General features: G+C 38.0%; 2 protein-coding genes across 2 annotated transcripts; one reads left to right on the plus strand and one right to left on the minus strand.

The window, feature by feature from the left end:
* Window positions 1-15: 15 nt before the first annotated feature.
* On the minus strand, window positions 16-1,125 carry LOC111474218 (50S ribosomal protein L25-like; the record flags this gene model as incomplete). The annotated part of the gene is made up of 2 exons (XM_023119410.1): window positions 484-1,125; window positions 16-171 (listed from the first exon to the last, which is right to left on the minus strand). Coding segments are annotated over exons 1-2 (585 nt in total), but the record flags the coding sequence as incomplete, so codon positions are not given.
* Window positions 1,126-13,715: 12,590 nt separating this feature from the next.
* LOC111474219 (LOB domain-containing protein 20-like) lies at window positions 13,716-14,896 on the plus strand. The gene is made up of 2 exons (XM_023119411.1): window positions 13,716-14,093; window positions 14,480-14,896. Exons 1-2 carry the CDS (start codon window positions 13,716-13,718, stop codon window positions 14,825-14,827), a joined length of 726 nt encoding a protein of 241 aa, XP_022975179.1. The 3' UTR covers window positions 14,828-14,896.
* The last annotated feature ends 6,459 nt before the right edge of the window (window positions 14,897-21,355 follow it).

The following is a 21,355-nucleotide window of genomic DNA, read 5'->3' on the forward strand; positions in this document are numbered from 1 at the left end:
AAAGAAAATCAAATAAAAGGAACTTAGTCTTGCAGCAGTACCTTTCCTCAATCCAGGACATACATCTTCCCCTCGGAAAACAAGAGGTACATCAACTTTTAATAAAGCGTGTGAAGGTGCCCTTATGAAAGTAACATTAAGTGGTGCATCTGTTCCCGCATGAAGATGAATCTGAACAAACATGGATGGTGCAAGTTCAGAATGGGCATTATATTATATAAATATTCTCACAAGATTTTACACTAACTTACAAACAAAATTAAACTAAACCCATCTTCTTATCTTCTTATTAATCAAGACAATACATGACATATAATGATGATTGAAACTACAGTGCGCACAATGCTCTCAGCTCCTTTACCACCATGAAACAATCAATTATTCTAATCCTCCTCATAAATCATCTCACAAACTCAATAAGTTGGAAATTTCATGAAAAATCCAAAGCGAAATTTAGTCCATCCAGACAAGATAATGGAGTACCTTCCGAGGTAAAACCCGAACCTTCTCAACAATATCCCCGGATTCGAACTCGGACCGAACTTCGAGATCAAAAAGCCTGGAGAGGAAGAAAGAGCGACCTAGATGATTTACAAGCTTCCTAACTTGATTAGTCCGTACAGATATGAGACGCTTATTTCCGCCATGCTGACCGTCCTCTTGCTCGAACACGATGCTTGGAGTGCGGCCAACCTTGCGCTCTTTAACGGAAATGTTTTTTCCGGAGATGGAGCGCGGAATGGCGAGGATTGTCTCGGCGAACTTCGGATCTGGCCTCGGAAAACCCTCCAAGTACGAAAATGAAGGTTCGGGATCGGAATCGAGGGGTGGAGCGGTGGCGGTGGCAGCGGAGGAAAACCGCCGGAGGAGGAGGACTCTTGAGAGAGTAGGGGAGTGGTAGAAGCGTAGCATTGGGCGGAGAGGGATGAACGGAAGGGCTTAAGGGAGGGTTTTAGTGGAGAAATCTGAATGGGTATTGGACCGATTTAGATCAATTCGTAGAAGGTGAGTTCCGTCGAGACGGCCGTAGAGGTTGAAGAGACAGAGACAGAGACTTCGCCGCAGGCTGCTGGTGCCGTCGCCGTTGGAGTGAAATGAGAGCGAGCGTTTGAGGTGAGGCGGCTGGAGTTGTCGACTGAACCTGCGGGTTAAGATGTACTCCTGTTTTCCGGCTTTTTTCACAATATGGGCTGTGGGCTAACGGGCCTTTTCCATTTCGGTTTAAATTTCATTTAAAAATGTGAATTTAAATAATAATAATAATAATTAAAAAAATTAAAAAAAATGTTAATTAATAAAAATACGTGGAGTTTATGTTTGGACTTTTAGAAGTTTTAAGTTAAAAATTACCCATATAGTTATAAATTTAAAATTAACCATATAGTTATAGTTTTTCTTAATGAAAATAGTTAATAATTTGTTTCTAATTAATTTTCGAGCATTTCAATAAAATTTTTTTAAAGTTTGAAAAAATATTTTTTAACTTTCCAAAATTTTATTAATAGTCTTCTTCTCTCAAAGGTTTGGTTAATACTTTTAGACAAAAAAAAAATATATATATATATATATAATATATATATTTATTATTAGACCGGGAAAGAGTAATTAGTACCATATTTCAAAAATATAGGAATTCAAAAGTAGTATTAAAGTATTTTAATCTTTAAAAAAAAAAAAGGTTTTGGAAAGCCTCTCTCCTATATGCTAGTTTGCAAAGCGAGAGCCCTTTGGGAGGTCGTGAGTTCCTTTCCACATGCGGTACATTTGAATCTCATCGAGTTTATCATTAGGTTCTTATATCAAGGCCCTAACCAAACGGGACCAATCTAGGTATGCCCTCGGTATACAAGTAAACTCCAACTAATCAAGACGTTCGCTACTAAAATTAGCTAGTTAACCATAATAATTCTTACAAGGCACTGCTAAGGTTATGAAAATGTTTTTAACTCGTCATGGTCAATCTTTAAGGGTCTTCTACGGTTCATGTAATCCATCATGTCCTACTCAAGTCTGCACATATCTTTGGACCATATTCTAGCTCAAAACACCATATAGGACACTTAGTCATTTGTCACACTAAACACGTTAAATCATTCGAGCAAAAATCAAAAGTGCAAACATGTTGGTTCATTAAAGGCATACAGACCCTAATCACAGTCAAAAGTTTGTTAGACGAACACGACTCTCCACAATGGTATGATATTGTCCACTTTGAGCATAAGCTCTCATGGCTTTGTTTTGAGCTTCCCCAAAAGGCCTCATACCAATGGAGTTAGTATTCTTCACTTATAAACTCATGATCATTCCCTAAATTAGGTCGGAAGCAGTGCAAGAAAATCCTTTTAGCCAGAGTTCTCCTTGCACTTTTCTCTATCCTATTCTTTGTGTTCATCTAGATCGAGCGTGTGTGTTGTTGTGCGACCATAACAACTGGTATCAGAGCTAGGCGAAATTCACCACGATCTGTGAAGATGGAAAGTTCAAAGATTGGAATTGAGAAGTTCGATGGATCCGATTTCGGTTTCTAGAAGATGCAGATTGAAGATTATCTGTACCAGAAAGATCTTCACGAACCTCTATTGGGGGTGAAGCCGGATACCATGACCACGGAGCAGTGGAGCTCAAGGATCGAAAAGCCTTAGGGATGATCCAGTTGACACTATTTAGAAACGTGGCTTTTAACATCATTAAGGAGAAGACAACATCAGATCTGATGAAAGCGCTGTCAAATATGTACGAAAAACCGTCGGCTATGAATAAGGTGTATTTGATATGGAGATTGTTCAACCTACAGATGTCTGAAGGTGGATCTTTTGTTAATCATATAAATGAATTCAATATGATCGTAAGTCAACTGAATTCGATGGAAATTAATTTCGAGGATGAAATTAAAACATTGATTTTGATGTCATCTTTACCCGAGTCGTGGGATACTATTGTTGCCGCAATCAACAGTTCGCGAGGATCTGATAAACTGAAGTTTGATGAAATTCGAGATATAGTTCTCAGCGAAATTACTCGCAAACGAGAAATTGGAAATTCATCTAGTAGTGCTCTCAGTGTTGACCAACGGGGAAGAAGTAAACCGAAGGGCCCAAACAAAGGGCGATCAAAATCAAAGAACCGAGAAAAATCTCCAAATAGACCAAACGTAACGTGTTGGAATTGTGGAGAAAAAGGTCACTTTCAGACAAGTTGTACAAGACCAAAAAAGAAAATAAAAAATCTGGAGATAATGATGATTCTATAAATTCAGCAAAAGACATTGGGGATGCTCTAATCCTTAGCGCGGACAGTTCGATTGAATCCTGGATTTTGGATTCAGGTGCATCTTTTCATTCGTCTCCAAATAAAGAGTTGTTCAGGAATTTCAAGTCTGAAAATTTTGAGAAGGTGTATCTTGCAGACAACAAAGATTTGGAGATTAAAGGAAAAGGAGATGTCTGCATAAAAACTCCGACAGGAAATCAGTGGACATTAAAGGATGTCAGATATATTCCTGGACTCAAAAGGAACCTGATCTCTATTGATCAAAGTTAGGAAAGAGTTCTTGGAAGATTATGAAGGGTGTTATGGTGGTAGCACGTGGCTCAAAATCTGGAACCTTATACACCACTGCAGGGTGTATGAACATAGCTGCTGTTGCTGAGAGTGCTTCAAATTCAAGTCTACGGCACAATAGACTCGAACATATGAGCGCGAAAGGAATGAAGAGGCTGACTGCGAAAGGAGTTTTAGAAGGTCTGAAATCTGTTGATGTGGGTCGTTGTGAGAACTACGTTATGAGTAAGCAGAAACGAGTTAGCTTCACAAGGATCTCCAGAGAATTGAAGAAAGTGCGGTTGAAAATGGAACCAGATGTGGAGCAAGGTTCCAAGACAACAAAGCAAGTGGAAGTTGAGGTTGAGTTGCGGAAAAAATCACCTAATGATCTTGTAGCAGATACTCAACAAACTTCTAAGGTTGTTGCAGAGGAACCAGCAGTAGAGCAAGTGACACCTGAACCGGTGTTGAGAAGATCATCTTGTACTATCAGAGTACCAGATATGTATGTACCTTCATTTCACTATCTGTTGCTGATGAATGGGAACCACAACCTTTTGAGGAGGCCCTACAGTTGGAGTATACAACCAAGTGGGAGCAAGCCATGGATGATGGGACGTCTAGGCTTCAAAAATGAGTTGTACTGAGACTGAGTATGTGGCAATAGCTGAATCTGGAAAGAAGACGATATGGATGACTGACTATCTGGAAGAATGAGCAAGAAGTAGACGAAGATACTCTTTCTAGAGATAGTCAAAGTGTCATACAGTTGGCGAAGGAACCCGGTCTATCATTTAAAGAGAAAACACAGAAGACGATACCATTTTACTTGCAGGTTAGTGAAAGATGGGGATGTGTTTGGAGAAGATAAAGGGTGCAAAGAATCCAGCAAACATGTTGACAAAATGTGTTGATGTTGGAATATTGAGGTTGTGCAAAGCCTCAATTGATATGGTGCCATGAAGATGCTCAAGGTCGTTTGAGAATGAAATTCTTGGTTGACTAGATCAGTCTACAAGTGGGAGAATTGTTAGGTTATGGAGTCTGTTGCTTATTTATATCTTGGTCAACGGTTATATCCGATAAAGCTATATCCGGTAAAGCTATATTTGGTAAAGCTATATCCGGCAAAGCTATATATGGTAAATAGCTATATATAGTAGTGTTGGGTTTTATGTCTTAAAACTCATAGTTTCTAAACAAAGACATATTCTATTTAAAATAAAGTTATTATTGAATAAAGTGAACTTTACGATCATTAATCTAAATCCAATAAACAAAGAACACTCTGACTATAGTATGATTACTTGAATTATATGTAGAGACATAAAAGTGGATCAAGTTCAAGTATATAGTCAAAATGATCTATAGTATAAGGATAAGGCTGAGTACCTTATTCTGGAGACACTATGGATGCGGCTCACTTTTGTATATGATATAAACAATATGATCACTAAATTGTACAGGTGGAGACATGTGAGTGGGGGCGTCTTATGCAATGAGTATTGCATAAGATCGGACCATGAAGAAAATCACTCTCTCTTTATAATGTCGTTTACTGTTGAGACTGATTTTCTTTTCATTCGATGACCTAGGTAACTCGATCTTAATCCTAAGCTAACCATGAACTCCTGTTCATTCAGAATTATCCTTAGATTTGCATGGGTGAGAGTGGCTCGAGTTCGCCGACTCAATAGGCCTCCCATTTCAGAGGTAAGATTGGGTGAATAGCTGGGGACGTGGGGTGCAAGATGGAATTCGCTCCTACCCACTTTTAGGGATAGAAGAGAGGTAGTTCCCTTAAGTACTGACTCCAGGTCTTGAACAAGGGGCCCCACCCACTCATTGGCCTGAGAGGGATTTGGTTTACTAGTTGAACCACAAACCAATTGTTCACAAGAGGATCAGTGGGACATAAGGAACAAGAAGTAACTTCAGGGGTAAAACGGCTAATTGACCCAGCTCTAATTATGAACAACCTGTGAAGGATCGACTTACTAATCATGGTTATATCAAATGGACAGAAATATATCTATAGTGAGGGGAGTGCAACTGCTAGGCTATAGTGGAGTGTCCTAGTAGTTAACGAATGTTGGTTAACAAGGTTAATAAGTTTTACCAGTTAATCTTGGATCGTTGGAGCTCATGATCTATAGGTCCATTAGGTCCCTCTGCTAGTTCATATCGGACTAAACCATAGAACAGTGTGATGAGTGAGTTCGAAGTGTTCGAATTCAAATCAGGGAATATGCGCTACATATATACGATATATTTAACTGCATTTTTGTTTTATTTACGAATTAATCAAAAAGAGAGAATTTGAGATATTTAAATAAGATTTAAATATCTTAATCAATTATGTGTCGGAATTGATTGGGATTGGCATTTGAATTAATATTAAATATTAATTAAATAGTTTAAATTAATCATTTAATGTTACTTTAATTTGAAATTAATTATTCAAATTAATTATTGAATTAAAAGGAAGAAAATCAAAATGTTGACTTCATTTAATGGAAAAATCCAGGAATTTTGAGTGCCAAAATTTGGTTAACTCAAACATGTGCTTGCCACAAAATCCCACACATTTGAGTGAAATTTGAGTGTCGAAATTTGGTGATCTCAAATTTGCATGAACATGCAATCATCACTCTTTAAATAGAGTGATCATGGTATATGGAAGGTCTTCTTCCTTGAAAAAGACCTTGAGAAAATTCTCACAAGCTTTCTCTTCATATATACTAAATCCCTCCCAAATTTAGTTACTCACCCGATTCCACAATCCCGTTCTAAGACCGAAGGATAGTGGAGAAGACACTAGTGGTGGTTTGAGACCGGTTCGTGAAGAAAAATGAATTTGAACTACAAAAGGTTAGTATTCAAATTCATTAAGTTTTATTACTTATGAACATGCTAGTTATTTACTATAATTGATGTTCTAAAAGTGACTAAGATCCAAATTGCTACCGCATGTGTTATATTAACACCATCAAGTAGATGGTTAAATCTGGTAAAACTATATATAGTAAACTGAACTATATATATATCACGTTCCGTAGAGCTTTGAAAATGTACTTTCTGTATTCTCTATAATTCTCTCTTACTGTACATGCGTGAAGTCATCAATTAAAAAAAAATCTTTTTAGCCAGAGTTCTCCTTGCACTTTTCTCTATCCTGTTTTTTGTGTTCATCTAGATCGAGCGTGTGCGTTGTTGTGTGACCCTAACAAAGTTCACATTTATACTTTATAGAGCATATAAGTAAGCATAAATCACGTAAATCAAAGTAAAACAATCAATCTACTTATCTCATACTCAACATAATCGAATTAACCAATCTAGGTTTAACAAATAGGCTTAGGGACTCATTTCAGTGTATCAGTCATTTCGACCAATCGTAGTTCGAAAATCATGTTTCAGATATCTAAGTATGATCTTTTTTAACATACAATGTCATTATCATAGTTTCAAAGTATTCTAACATTATTCCCACATTATTTCTTATGAAAAATCCAAGGTGACTACTTATTTAAGAGTGATCGGTGGCTTGGTTCCCAAAATTTCAAAACTCAAACTTTTCAAAAGTAGTAAAGTAAACAACAACAACAAAAAAGAAAAAAAGAAAAAAAAGGTCCGTTCAATTTTACCCTTGTTTTAATAGTAATTGACAATAACTTCAAAAGTAATTAACAGTAGCTTCGTTGTGGAAAGCTCTACAAACTTAGTGAAAGAATCAAGAAGCAGATATGCTTGTACGAGGAGATCCAAATTGAAGTACGGGTAGAGTTTTGTGCATTTTTTGTGAATTCAAACAACGTATCGAATTATCCTTCTTCTTAACAAACAGTACCGGCGCATCCTAAGGGGACACGCTAGGGCGAATGAAGCTTTGGTCTAGTAGATCTTATAACTACACCTTAAGTTCCTTCAATTCTGCTGACACCACACGGTAAGAAACTTTAGAAATGGGACTAGTTCCTAGTTCAAGTTCTATGTCAAATCCTACTGTTCTAAAAGGGGGAATTCCTAGTGAATCCTTTGAAAAGATGTTCGGGAATTCACTCACTAATGGTACTGTATCCATAGTCTTCTCTTTCCCTTTTTGTATCTATTGCACAAGCTAATTTTGTCCACTCTCCTTGTTGGATTAGTTTTTTGGCATTCATCATCGAAACTAGTTTAGGGGTAACTCTAGTACATGCGCTCTTGAACTTAAAACTAAATCCTGGTGGCAATGAGAATACTACATTCTTCTTGTAACAATATATACTAACATAGTTTTCAGCTAACCAATCCATCCATAGTATTACGTCAAAATCCGTCATGCTAACAATTATTAGGTCTACGTTTAAAGTTTGTCCGGCTATTATTACTTGCCCATCTTTTACCCTAACTCTAGAAACTAAGTCTACCCCGCTGGGTACTAAAAGTTAACACACTCAATAGAGGTTCTAGTTCGAACCCGACTTGATTAACAAATGACACATATGAATGAACACATAGAGTCTGAATCAAATATCGTTAAAGTGTAATGTCCCATGATGGATAGTGTACCTCTCACCACTATGTCCGATTTGTTAGTGTCCATACTGGTGGATGCATACGCTCTTACCTTGTAACGACCCAAAATTTTTTACTTAATTTAAGGTCGCTACTGTATACGTACCATAAACATTGAATGCGGAAGACTTCATTTAAATTACATAAAATATAATCTTTAACTTAAAACACAACCATGGACTTACTTGTTGCGAAACATCTTTAAAACGACACAACAAAAGACCTGAAATAAAATAAATAAGCATTTAAGTTAAAAACATCCCATTCTAGCCTAAGTTTAAGAAAATAAATACCACTATCCTATGCATGTACCATAATCTCGAGTTGCGATGTCGTCATCAGCCGTACAGGAATGCCTTGCCTTAACATGAAGAATGTAGTAGCACATGGTTTGAGTATTTAAAGAAATACTCAACAAGGAAGTGACCCCACTATTGAGGTTAAATGCAACAATTACATGTAATGAAATGAATGGGACCTAACTTTCGTTTCGTTTTCCCTATGGTGTTGTCCTAACGGGTAATCGTGGACGTGTACCATATACTCTACACACAACCCATACGTGCGAGTATGGGCTCACTAGCTAGTTCGCACACCACTGGGCCACTTTCCTTATCTGGTGGGCATACTCTAGGAGCCTCTTATGCTGGGACCAGTTAGAACTAGTGACTGTCACGGCAGAGCTATACAAAGCATAACGATCAGTTGTCCTGCCATTGGAAGTACGCGTCCGTATCCTCGTGATGGGATAGGGGTATCCTTTAATGCATGAACACACATAATGCATGAGGTCCCCACTACTTCTACAATTTCATTATCCTTTAATACAACCCCGCTAGCATTAAGTACATATCATATCATTTTTCATATCGTTTCAGATATCGTTCATCATTCATATCATATCGTTTCTCATTATTCTATAGTCAAATCATACATAATTCTAACGGGGTTATATTTCATGTCATTATCTAATTTCATGTCATTCATATTATGTTGTATACACACAATTTAAGAGACCTAACATAACGTTCTATGCTTTTAACATAGCATTTCATCATATACACATCATACCATGACATATTGCATCACAATGTATCATATCATAAACAAGTAATAACGTAAACACTTCATAGTCATATCATTCTCTAACTTATCATAGTCTTAACGTTCTTATATCTATCACAAACATATCATTACGTGAGCGTACCTTAGTCATATTATCACAAGAACTTAACCTAACGCTATCGTTCTATCAATCTATCACAAACCTATCCCTTTCTACCCATAATCTAACCGTATTCTTCCATCAATCTCTTTTATCCATATCACTCCGGTATGTAACCTAACCTAAACTATTCGTGAACGTATTTTACTCTTATCGTCACGTTTCGTTTTGTGCATCCTTCTTGTATCCTATCTCAAACATATCCTTGAACACATCGTACAACAACTATTATCATACAATTCACATATTATAACATATACATAACATATAGGAAGCATATCGATCCACAGAAAATTCGCTCATATCAATATATATGACACGTGCAGAACCACAAGGCACATGTCAACATCAAAATATAACCATGCCAATATTAAGGTCACTTACCTGGCTAGCTTAAGTCATTGTCACGAATATATCTTTAATTAAAGTTCGATTTCGTCCTTTGAAATCCGAGTCAACCTTATTGATCAGATCTATCTTCACATAAATCTTGGGTGAATCTCAACTGGGTAAAGGTCATTCTCATTTTTTTTTCCTCAAGTAAATATGACCATTAACAGGTCTACATGGGTCTCTTTGCTCCACCTCGGCTTCTTGGTGGATCGATGGGGTTTTTTGTCCTCTTCGCAATACAGTATTTAACAATGTGACCTTCGTGACCAAACCGAAAACAAGTCCTAGATCTGACCATACATCTGCCCCAGTGTTGTTTCCCACATTCATGACACAGTGGTTTCTCACCTTCTTGGCCTCTTTCTTGGTCTATGGGATATTTTTTTGCATATTGAGGAGGGTGTCTATCAGCGTACCAAGCTTTACGTGCTGGTGGTTGTCGATGTGAGTTTATCTATTCGTACCATCTTTTGTGGCCGATAGTGATGACTCACTCTCGATGTACCTCTTATCTAGGTTTTTCCATGGCCTTAGATGCCTTCAAGTTAGCTTCATACGTGGTAGGATCTATGGGTTCCACCATTCTACGAATTTCTGAATTCAGGCCTATGATGAACCTCTCAACCATGTTCAGTTCTGTATCCACTATTGACGACACAAATTGCTTCAACCTCATGAATTCCCTCGCGTCATCCACAGAACGTACATCCTGGGTCAGATGGGTAAACTCTTGTTGTTTTCTGAGTTGGACTACCTTTGGGTAATATTGCTTCAAGAATACCTCTTTGAAGCGAGACCATGGTATTGCACTTCCATCGAGGCTAAGTATTTCTTGGTTATCCATCTACCACAATTTTGTGTCTTCTTTCAGTATGAATGATGCAAGGGACACCTTTTGATCATCTAAGCAATCCATTAATAAGAAAATCGTCTCCATTGACGATGGCATACCTGTGCCTCTATTGGGTCTCCCGCAATTCCGCTGAAGGTACGCGGGACATACCGCTTGAAATCTCATAACTATCTTGCCCCTCGTTTATATTGCGAGCTCTATTGGCTTGTTGGGTGGCCACTATTGTTTGCATCATGGTGTGGAATGATTCACACATCGTATTCACTAGTGACGCAACTACATCTGTACAAGTTACTGAGCCCTTGCAGGGTTGGCTTCCTTCACCACTACCCCTTTCTCTAATAGGGAGTCGTCCTCTTCCTCGACGTCCTCTAGGCGACATGCTTCTAAAACAAATATTGTTTTCCTCAAGTCTACTATTCACTATAGTAATTTGCATCATATTACATATCATCATAAGTAGACAATTTGGCAATCATTAATATAATAGTAAGCAATCCTAGTATACACATGCCAAACCTATCTCGTAGGCTAGTCTATAGAATTTATAACTAGAGCTCTAATATCAACTGTAACAAGCTAGATTTTTACTAACCTAAAGTTGCTACCATGTACATAACTTAACTGTTTTATGCAGAATTAATCATTTGAAACATATTCATAAAACATTGTCATGGACTTACATGTTTAATAAAAGGTTTTTAAAATAAAACAACGAAAAATTAAAATAGACACAAGTAAAAAATAAAACAGAAATACCCTATACTTACCTATAGTTTACGAAATTAAATACGATTACACTATGCATGTGTCATGGTCTTTAAAGTTGTGATGTCACCGTCAACCGTTCAGGGTGTCTTGCCTTTACCTGAAAAATAGAAGTAGCACGTGGTTTTAGTATTTTAAAAAAATATTCAGTAAATGATCTCACTATTGGTGTTGGATGCAAGCACATGCAATCATGAATGGGACCTATCATTTAAAATCGAATTCCCTTGGGTAACTATCCTAATGGGTCATCGAATGTGCATTTACTATTCTACACTCGGCCCATATGTGCGAGTATGAACTACTAGTCGATTCGCACACCTCTTGGGCCCCTTGCCTGGTCAGGCTAGCATTCTATGGTGCTATTGTCAAACACTCGGTAGGAATAGTAACCATTGTAGCATTATGATAAATACAATGATCATTTTTTTTTCCATAACAGGGTCCGTACTCATCGTAAAGGGGATAATTCCCCTACGCATGTAAGATACAATGATGCATGAGGTCCCAACATTTTTCATGTATGAAACCATATAAACAACCCCTTCCATTTTGTTTCATATCGTATCATTTTTATAACATAACTTTAAAATATATTTCGGGGTTGTATATCATGTCAAAACATATTTACTATGTATCATGCTTGTCATACATCGTGTTATATCATATTATGCATATAGCATATCCTTCAACATACCCATATCATATTACGCAATAGGACATCATTGATATGAACCAAAAGACATCAATCATACAATATACTTCAATGAAGATGTGAAGAAAAGGTTGTCAAAATTATCAAAAGATGTTTCAATTCATGCCACATTGAAGAAGAATGAAGTTTGATTGTTATAAATTTTGGTGGGTTACAATTTAGAGTTATTGTATTTCATTTATGTATTTTTAGACTTTATTTACTATAGGTTACAATTACATAATGGTTAATTATGGCCATTAAGTATGAATGTTACAACTCTTGGAATGACTTTAGTAGTTTCATTTTGAGGCTATATAAAGCCATGTATGTTGTATGTGTAAGGGACTTGAAAAATATAGTAAAAAGAAGCATTTATGCTCTTCTTTAGCCAATGGCTAGGTTTCTTTGCAATTCTATGTAGTTTAGGTTGCATGTAGAATCATTCAAGCTCGACATGATCAATCTTGCTTGTGGAGTGATTCGAATCTCATGGAAGTGTTCTTGCCTTGAGATATTTGATTAACAAGAATCATTCAAGCTAGACATGATCGATCTTGCTTGTGGAGTGATTCGAATCTCAAACAAGTGTTTGAGATATTCGATCAACAAGGTAATCCGAATCTTACTCCCCTTGTAGTGGTTCCTTATCTTATCAATCATATAACATATCCTTCACCTTTTCTAACTTCATTCAACTTGAATTTAAGCAATCGGACATCATATTGACCCTAATAGCCTTAAAAAAGTCAATTTCAGCTCCGGGATAGTAAAAAAAGTAGGGGATGGTATCAAATTGTCTATACCTAGTCGTGCCAGATAGATAGATTTTTTAGTTGTAGAGCCATCAAGTCGTTAACGTTGCCGCATAAGCCAAGGAGTCGGCGATTACAAACAGTGACACGTGTCGCTAGGGGGAGATGACGCGCACGGGTCATGAACCGGGTTGAGGTGCGGACTTCTAGTCAAGTGTGGGAGTCATGAATTGTGTTTCCTAACCTTGTGCATTTGGGCCGTAGAGGTTATTCGGTCATGGATTACTGTAGTGTGTCTAGGTCGACCGTAAGTTATGAGCTTCGTGGTGTGAGCATGACCTTAAGTGGGTTATTGGACAAAAACCGACCTACATAGCTCGACTGATTCTATATTGATTCTTTTATATCACACTCCTCACAATGCCCATGGTCAGACACTTGATAACCCAACTTAAGATAGAAAATTAGATTGAGTTGTAAAACAAATCAAGTTGTTTGGATTACCAACCTAATCCATCCGAAAATATTGGAGCCTTGGTCTTAATTTTGGTATTGTATTGTGTAAAAGGTTGCACAAACTCCATGATCATCCATCCCACACGTCAAGGACAGCACAAACCTTGTGGTCATTTCTTCATCATTATATCATCTACCGTTAAAGGAATGGAAAACTAAACGTTATATTAGAGAGGGAGAGAGAGAGAGAGAGAGAAGAGAAGAAGAAGTCACTCCCTTTGCACGTGCATCTCACACCACCCCGCTCTTCACATTTCCCTCCCTTCACCAACCCATTCATAACGTCTCTAGAAAGCGATTATTCAAAAGAAACTTCCTCATTTTCGCCAACCTTTCCCACGAGACTAACGTGGCCCTCTCTCTTTATAAAACCAATCCCTACAATAATTCCTTCTACATTGCCTTCACATGGCTGATGCTGATCACCAATTCCCTCGCCGGAAAGACCTTGGCAAACGTACCTCCTCCACTACCAACACCGACACCAGCTCCGCCACCCCTACCGACATCGGGGCTACCACCGCTCCCTGTGGTGCCTGCAAGTTTCTCCGTAGAAAATGCGTCAATGGCTGCATCTTTGCACCGCATTTTGCCTCCGATCAGGGCGTTGCTCGCTTTGCCGCCGTGCATAAGGTGTTTGGAGCGAGTAATGTATCGAAGCTGCTGCTGCATATTCCGCTCAGTCGCCGAAACGACGCCGTCGTTACCATTTCTTATGAAGCTCAGGCTAGACTCTCCGACCCTGTCTATGGCTGTGTCTCAACTGTACTTGCCCTTCAACAACAGGTCTTCTTTTTCCTGTGATTTTTTAAACTAACAATATTTTATAACATATTATTTATTGATGCATATTTTTCAAGACAAATTATAGATAAGTTCGTAAATTTTGTTGTTGCTTCCTTACCAATAACGAAGATATTTACGCAAAATTTTAATAAAATTATAATGATGCTAAATAAAACCAATTTTAAATTATAATTTATCCATTTCTAAATTTTGAAGGAAAATAATATTTATAAACTTTTATACTCCTTTAAACACATTAATTTAGCTGGCTAAATTTAAAAATTTTAAAAATATTTTCTGTTTTAAAATTATTCAGTATTATTTCTAAGAATTGTTTCGAAAAATATTTAGAAAAATTAAAATTGAAATATATTTATCAATTTCAGGTGGCATCTCTGCAAGCGGAGCTTGCGGCGGTTCAAAGTCAATTAATAAGCAGCAGGTTGGCATTTGCAAGTGCAATTCAGAACTCACAGCCACCGCAAGTGGGAGTGCAGCTGCAGCCCGCATACTCCAACAACTCCTCCATCTCTGTCTCAGCCTCCACCTCCGCTCATAATGCAATCAATTTGAGCAGTTTTGCTTCCAATTACGACCTTCCGACGGAGACTGCCCCATCTCCCCATCACTTAGAGCCTCTCCATCTCCCCCGCCGATCCATCGAAGACGAGGAAGATGAGGAAAATAGCCAGCTCCCCACCATCTTCGCCGACGACCTACTCCGCCCACGATGATCCAGTCCCTTCACCTTCATTTTCAATTCATAAACCAATGCCATCGGTATGAATAACATTGAAGTCATTTTCCATCAACTTTTCCTGCTAACATTAAGATAGAATCAATGTTGGAGGAAAACAAAAAACAATGGAATCAAGTTTTGAAGTCAATGTTCTACTTTAAAAGTAGCTGTGCTAGTTGTGATCAAAAGAAAATAAAATTGAAGTAATTAAAACTAATCGATTCAATCGGTACTAAATGTTCGAAGTTTAGTTCAGTCTATTCAATTTTCTAAAGCAAAAAGCTAACGGGTTAGCGCACGTGTATTTTAGTTCAACAATAAGCCTTTAGCCTTTAAGTCAATGATATAATGCCTCAACCAGTTGATGAGTGGTGCTTAAGTTGACTCAGTTTGGATATATATATTAGCAAGTTTTGACCTACTAAATTATGTCTCTACTAGGTCAAGACCCTAGTAAACTCAAAACCATATTAGCTTCGAGGAGCTAGTCTAGAAAGTCTTGAAAATGAAGTTCGAGATTTAACCGCCTAGACGCTCTAAGAATTTAGTTAACCTCTATGACACTTAGGGAATACTAAATAAGCTTACTAGGCCTAATAGCGGTGTGAACGATATCACTAGTCTCTACCTTCTATTTTCTCTAGTACACCATACCATTAGGCTATCTAGTGGGATATGGAGCCTGATGCCTAGATCTGGTAGATATATATTTGAAAGATATTTCGTAAAGATATGATAGAGATATATATGGTAGAGATTTGGTAAATATTTGGTAGAGATATATTTGTTAGATTATAGGTAGTAAGTTTAAATCTTTGGAAGCTATATTTATATCCAGTAAATTGAAACCATATATATAACCTACTTAGTGATCTCAAAATGTACTTCTCCTCATTTTGTGTATTCTCTATTGTTACATCCTTGAAATCATCAATAATAAAACCTTTAGCAAATATTCCTCCTTGTATTTTCTCTCTCCTATTCTTTGTGTTCATCTTGATCGAGTGTGTGCGTTGTTGAGTGATCCTAACAATTGGTATCAAAGCTAACAATTGGTATTGATCCTAACAACTGGTATCAGAGCGAGGCGAAAGTCACCATGATCTGTGAAGATAGAAAGTTCAAAGATTGAAATTGAGAAGTTCGATGAATCCGATTTCGATTTCTGGAAGATGCAGATTGAAGATTAGTTGTACCAGAAAGATCTTCACAAACCCCTGTTGGAGGTGAAGCCGGATACCATGACCACGGAACAGTGGAAGCTCAAGGATCGACAAGCCTTAGGGATGACCTGGTTGACGCTATCCAGAAACGTGGCGTTCAACATCATCAAGGAGAAGATAACGTTAGATCTGTTGAAGGCGTTGTAGAATATGTACGAAAAACCGTCGGCAATGAACAAGGTGTTGATGCAGACATTGTTCAATCTACAGATGTCTGAAGGTGGATCTGTTGTGGACCATATAAATGAATTCAATATGATCGTAAGTCAACTAAGTTCGGTGGAAATTAATTTCGAGGATGAAATTAAAGCATTGATTTTGATGTCATCTTTACCCGAGTCGTGGGATACTGTTGTTGACGTAATCAGCAATTTCCGAGGATCTGATAAACTAAAGTTTGATGAAATTCGAGATGTAGTTCTCAGCGAAAGTATTCGTAAACGAGAACTTGGAAATTCATCTGGTAGTGCTCTTAGTGTTGACCAACGGGGAATAAGTAAATCAAAGGCCCCAAACAATGGGTGATCAAAATCAAGGAACCGAGAAAAATCTTCAAACAAACCAAATGTAAAGTGTTGGTGTTGTGGAGAAAAAAGTCACTTTCGGGCAGATTGTACAAAGAGGAAGCAGAATCACAAATCAGAGAATGACGATGATTCGATACATTCAGCAAAAGACATTGGGGATGCTCTAATCTTCAGCGTGGACAGTCCGATTGAATTCTGGATTTTGGATTCGGGTGCATCTTTTCATTCGTCTCCAAATAAAGAGTTGTTTCGAAATTTTAAGTCGGGAAGTTTCAAGAAGGTGTATCTTGCCAACAACAAAGATTTGAAGATCGAAGGAAAATGGGATGTCTGCATAAAAACTCCGGCAGGAAATCAGTGGACATTAAAGGATGTCAGATATATTCTTAGTCTCAAGAAGAACCTGATCTCTATTGGTCAGTTGGATAGCACAGGTTATGCAACAAAGTTTGGTAAGAGTTCATGGAAAATTGTGAAGAGTGTTATGGTGGTAGCACGTGGCACAAAATCTGGAACTTTATACACCACTGCAGGGTGTATGAACAGAGTTGCTGTTGTTGAGAGTACTTCAAATTCAAGTATATGGCACAATAGACTTGGTCATATGAATGTTAAAGGAATGAAGATGTCAGCTGCAAAAGAAGTTTTAGAACTGTGAATGTTTGATTAATCCACCACACCTAAATGGTGTGAAAGTTATCTTATTTATAATCAAATAAATTACAAGGATATGAAAATAGTAATAAATGGAAATAACAATAAATGGAAAGATACCTATGATAATAAGGCAAATATTAGATATTTGCCTTATAATAAAATATCAAATATATATGGTAAACTATAATTTATTACTAAATATCCTTAACACCCCACCGCAAGCTAAGCGTCGGATTTAAACGCACGTGAAGCTTGAATCTGAAAAATTCAAAGAGGTTGAGAAACACTTTTCATGAAGATGCTAACAACCCGGTTCTTGGCCATCAAAAATTGCAGAGGGATCGCCGCTCAGCGGCGATGCTGCCTTGGTTTCGGCGAGAATATGTCTAACCCATGAAGAGGGATTGTCACTTAGCGACGATGCTGCCTTGGCTCTGGTGAGAATATTTCTAACCCCAAGAAGTAGAAGGGGAAACCTAGAGCAAGGGACAAAGACAATGCTGAAGCCGGAAGAGTCGCCACATTGGGCGAAGGAGCCAATTTTGGCCAGAAGGGCAGTCAGAAGAGTCGCCTCATCGGGCGAAGAAGCCAATTTTGGCAGGAAGGGCGGCGGAAACTTGGTTGGCGAATAGGCCAGTGCGGCACCCAGATTCCGAAGATAAATCTCTGCAAAAGGTTGATAGGTTTAGGTTAGGGTTTATGTGAAGGATGAAGGTTGATTGGGAAGAAAATGAGAGAGACTATATTGGCCAAGGGGAAAACCGATTGGGTTGGAAAAGGTGAGGTTGTATGTACAGAGTATGACGAAAGGTGATTTGGAGGTCAATAGGGTGGAGCCGAAGAGTAATCAATCGGCTCCGACTACGGCAGTCATGAAGACTGCCCCTGCGGCATCAAAACCAGCAGGGGTGGTGGAGAAGAAGATTAGAGGATTCAAAAGCCATTGAAAAGAAAGGATCGGGGTTGTTAAACCGAGAGGGCTCTGATACCATGTGAATGTTTGATTAATCCACCACACCTAAATGGTGTGAAAGTTATCTTATTTATAATCAAATAAATTACAAGGATATGGAAATAGTAATAAATGGAAATAACAATAAATGGAAAGATACCTATGATAATAAGGCAAATATTAGATATTTGCCTTATAATAAAATATCAAATATATATGGTAAACTATAATTTATTACTAAATATCCTTAACAAGAACTTCTAAAATCTGTTGATATGAGTCCTTGTGTGAACTGTGTTATGAGCAAACAGAAACGAGTTAGCTTCATAAAGACTGTCAGAGAATTGAAGAAAAGTATCGGGACAACGAAGCAAATGGGAGGTGAGGTTGAGTTGCAGAACAATTCACAGAGTGATGTTGTATAAGATACTCAAGAAACTCCTAAGACTGTTGCTGAGAAACCAGAGGTGAAGCAAGTGGGAGTTGAGGTTGAGTTGCTGAAAGATTCACATAGTGATGTTGTAGCGGATATTCAAGAAACTCCTGAGACTCTTGCTGAGGAACCAGAGGTGAAGCAAGTTGGAGTTGAGGTTGAGGTTGAGGTTGAGTTGCTGAAAGATTCACCTAATGATGTTGTAGCTGATACTCAAGAAACTCCTAAGACTGTTGCTGAAGAACCGAAAGAGGAGCAAGTAACACCTAAGCAGGTGTTGAAAAGATCATCCAGAGCCATCAAATTACCAGATAGGTATGTATCTTCTTTACACTATCGGTTGGTGACTGATGAAGGGAAATGAAAGCCCCTTGATGAGACCCTACAGTTGGAGGATACAACTATGTGGGAGCAAGTTACGGATGATGGGATGTCTAGGCTTCAGAAATGCGTTGCTCTTTCATCTGCTGAGGCTGAGTACGTGGCATTAGCTGAAACTGGAAAGAAGATGATATGGATGATAGACTATCTAGAAGAATTAGGTAATAAGCAGCACGAGAAGATTCTTCAGGTCGATAGTTAGAGTGTCATGCAATTGACGAGGAACCCGATCTATCATTCAAAACACAGAAGGCGATACCATTTCACTCGGAGGTTAGTTGAAGATGGTGATGTGTTTGGAGAAGATAGAGGGTCCAAAGAATCTAGCAAACATTTTATGTTGATGTTGGAACATTGAGGTTGTGCAAAGCCTTAGTTGGTATGTATAGATTGAGAATGAAATTCTTGGTTGACTAGATTAGTCTCCAAGTGGGAGATTGTTGGGGTTGACTGGACCCGTCTCTAATTGGAGATTGTTGCGGTTGACTGGATCAGTCTCCAAGTGGGAGATTATTGGGATATGAAGTCTGATACCTAGATCTAGTAGAGATATATTTGGAAGATATTTCGTAAAGACGTCATAGAGATATATATGATAGAGATTTGGTAAAGATTTGATAGAGATATATTTGTTAGATTATATCTCGTACATTTAAATCTTTGGAAGCTATATTTAGTAAATTGAAACTATATATATACCAAATTAAGTAGTGCTCTCAAAATATACTTCTCTCCATTTTCTGTATTCTCTCTCGTTGTACAAACCTAAAGTCATCTATAATAAAACCATTAGCTAATATTCCTCCTTGTATTTTCTCTCTCCTGTTCTTTGTGTTCATCTTGATCGAATGTGTGCATTGTTGAGTGATCCTAACAATTGATATTAGAGCTAACAACTGGTATCGATCCTAACACTATCAACGATCCTAAGTCGAACCTGATAGCGCCCCTACCAAGCAGTATGTATATAGAAGCTAGTTTCGTTGAGGTGAGTAGATACCACTATCATGTGAAAATGCTCGGGGGTCTTTTGAATAGGGTCTTTATGCTATAAAGCCATCTTGAGAGGGGACAAGAGACCACACATGTAGACTTAGTACTTGGTCGACACACGAGGTTGCTCCCCAAACTTTTTAAATTTATGGCTCCGGTAGAAGGATCTCCAATTAACCTTACACAAAAATATTTAGAGAGATAAAGCCATATTGTTTTACGATATATGACTCGCACCTCCACCTAGGATACTAGTCATCCACTTACAAGACAATGTAAGTTAAACTAAGTTAGGAAGAACAAAAATGATAGTTTCACCTTTTACGCCATCCAGTAGAACCGTGCTGCCAAAAACGGTGAACATCTCGAGGTTAGTGACAAGTAAGAGAACTGATTGAAACTTCTAAACCTCCCTAGAAACTTAGATAACTGTTGAATGAAGGTTTACACTTTTTAGGACCCAGAGAGAAGCCTATGACAACTAATTAGGTAGGGATGAGATTAAAGCCTCGGGAAGATTGCTTACTAAGTATGTTTATAATCACCAAATTCTACTTTTCTTTGTGACTGCTGAGTACTCGTCGAGGTTGGGAAGCACCGAGAGTTGGCACAGTCATACACAATTATAGTGGAGACGTCTTGGGTGTTAGTTTTACGATCAGGGGTTGTGGTCCTTTGAAATTTTATATCCCATTCCCTTGTCCCAACTTTCAAATTTGTGTTCATAACCAGCCAAAGGAAGAGAACTTAAAATCCAAAAGAATCCAATCTTCCTCCGACCAAAAATGTGGTTAAACAATTATGCACGAAGCCCCAGGGTGGACTTCAAATTTAAATTCAGGCTCCTACTCCTCCCAGTGTAACCGAGAAGGGTCTCTCTCGATTGTCTTCAACATCCTTTCTAAGGATCAATCCCCTCCTTTTCTCCTCTGTCGTCCTCAGAATGAGGTATTTTTCTGTTAATTTTACTGTTTCTTCACATGTTCCAGTCGTGCATTTGATTATCTTTAGCCATTTCTGATTCTGATTATTCGCCATTTTACCTCTTCCTGCATCGTCTTGTTTCTTCCTCTTCAACTTTGTTGCGCTTAGAACAATGTGACGTTTTATCTTCTTTAATTTGGATTCTTGTTTTTGGAATGATTTTTTCTTTTTTTCTGGACCGATGCTTGTAGATGATGTTGTCTGTAATATGTTTGAATGGTTGCAAGACTGGTAAATGTGGGTTGGAATGGATGGAGTTGGGGTTTTGATCACCTTGGTAGAAGAAGGTAGTAATCAAGTCATCACCATAGATTTTCTCGTGTATGCAGTAGCCGGAACCCGGCGGTTCTATGGGCTCAGCGTTCTGATAAGC

This window comes from Cucurbita maxima, unplaced genomic scaffold (assembly GCF_002738345.1).
Source record: "Cucurbita maxima cultivar Rimu unplaced genomic scaffold, Cmax_1.0 Cma_Scf00274, whole genome shotgun sequence".
NCBI lineage: Eukaryota > Viridiplantae > Streptophyta > Magnoliopsida > Cucurbitales > Cucurbitaceae > Cucurbita > Cucurbita maxima.

Excerpts from the sequence above, each read along its gene's own strand:
- LOC111474219 (XM_023119411.1), top strand. The coding sequence starts at position 13,716 with ATGGCTGATGCTGATCACCAATTCCCTCGCCGGAAAGACCTTGGCAAA. Across the intron at positions 14,094-14,479 it reads TACTTGCCCTTCAACAACAG|GTGGCATCTCTGCAAGCGGA; the intron begins GTCTTCTTTTTC and ends TATCAATTTCAG.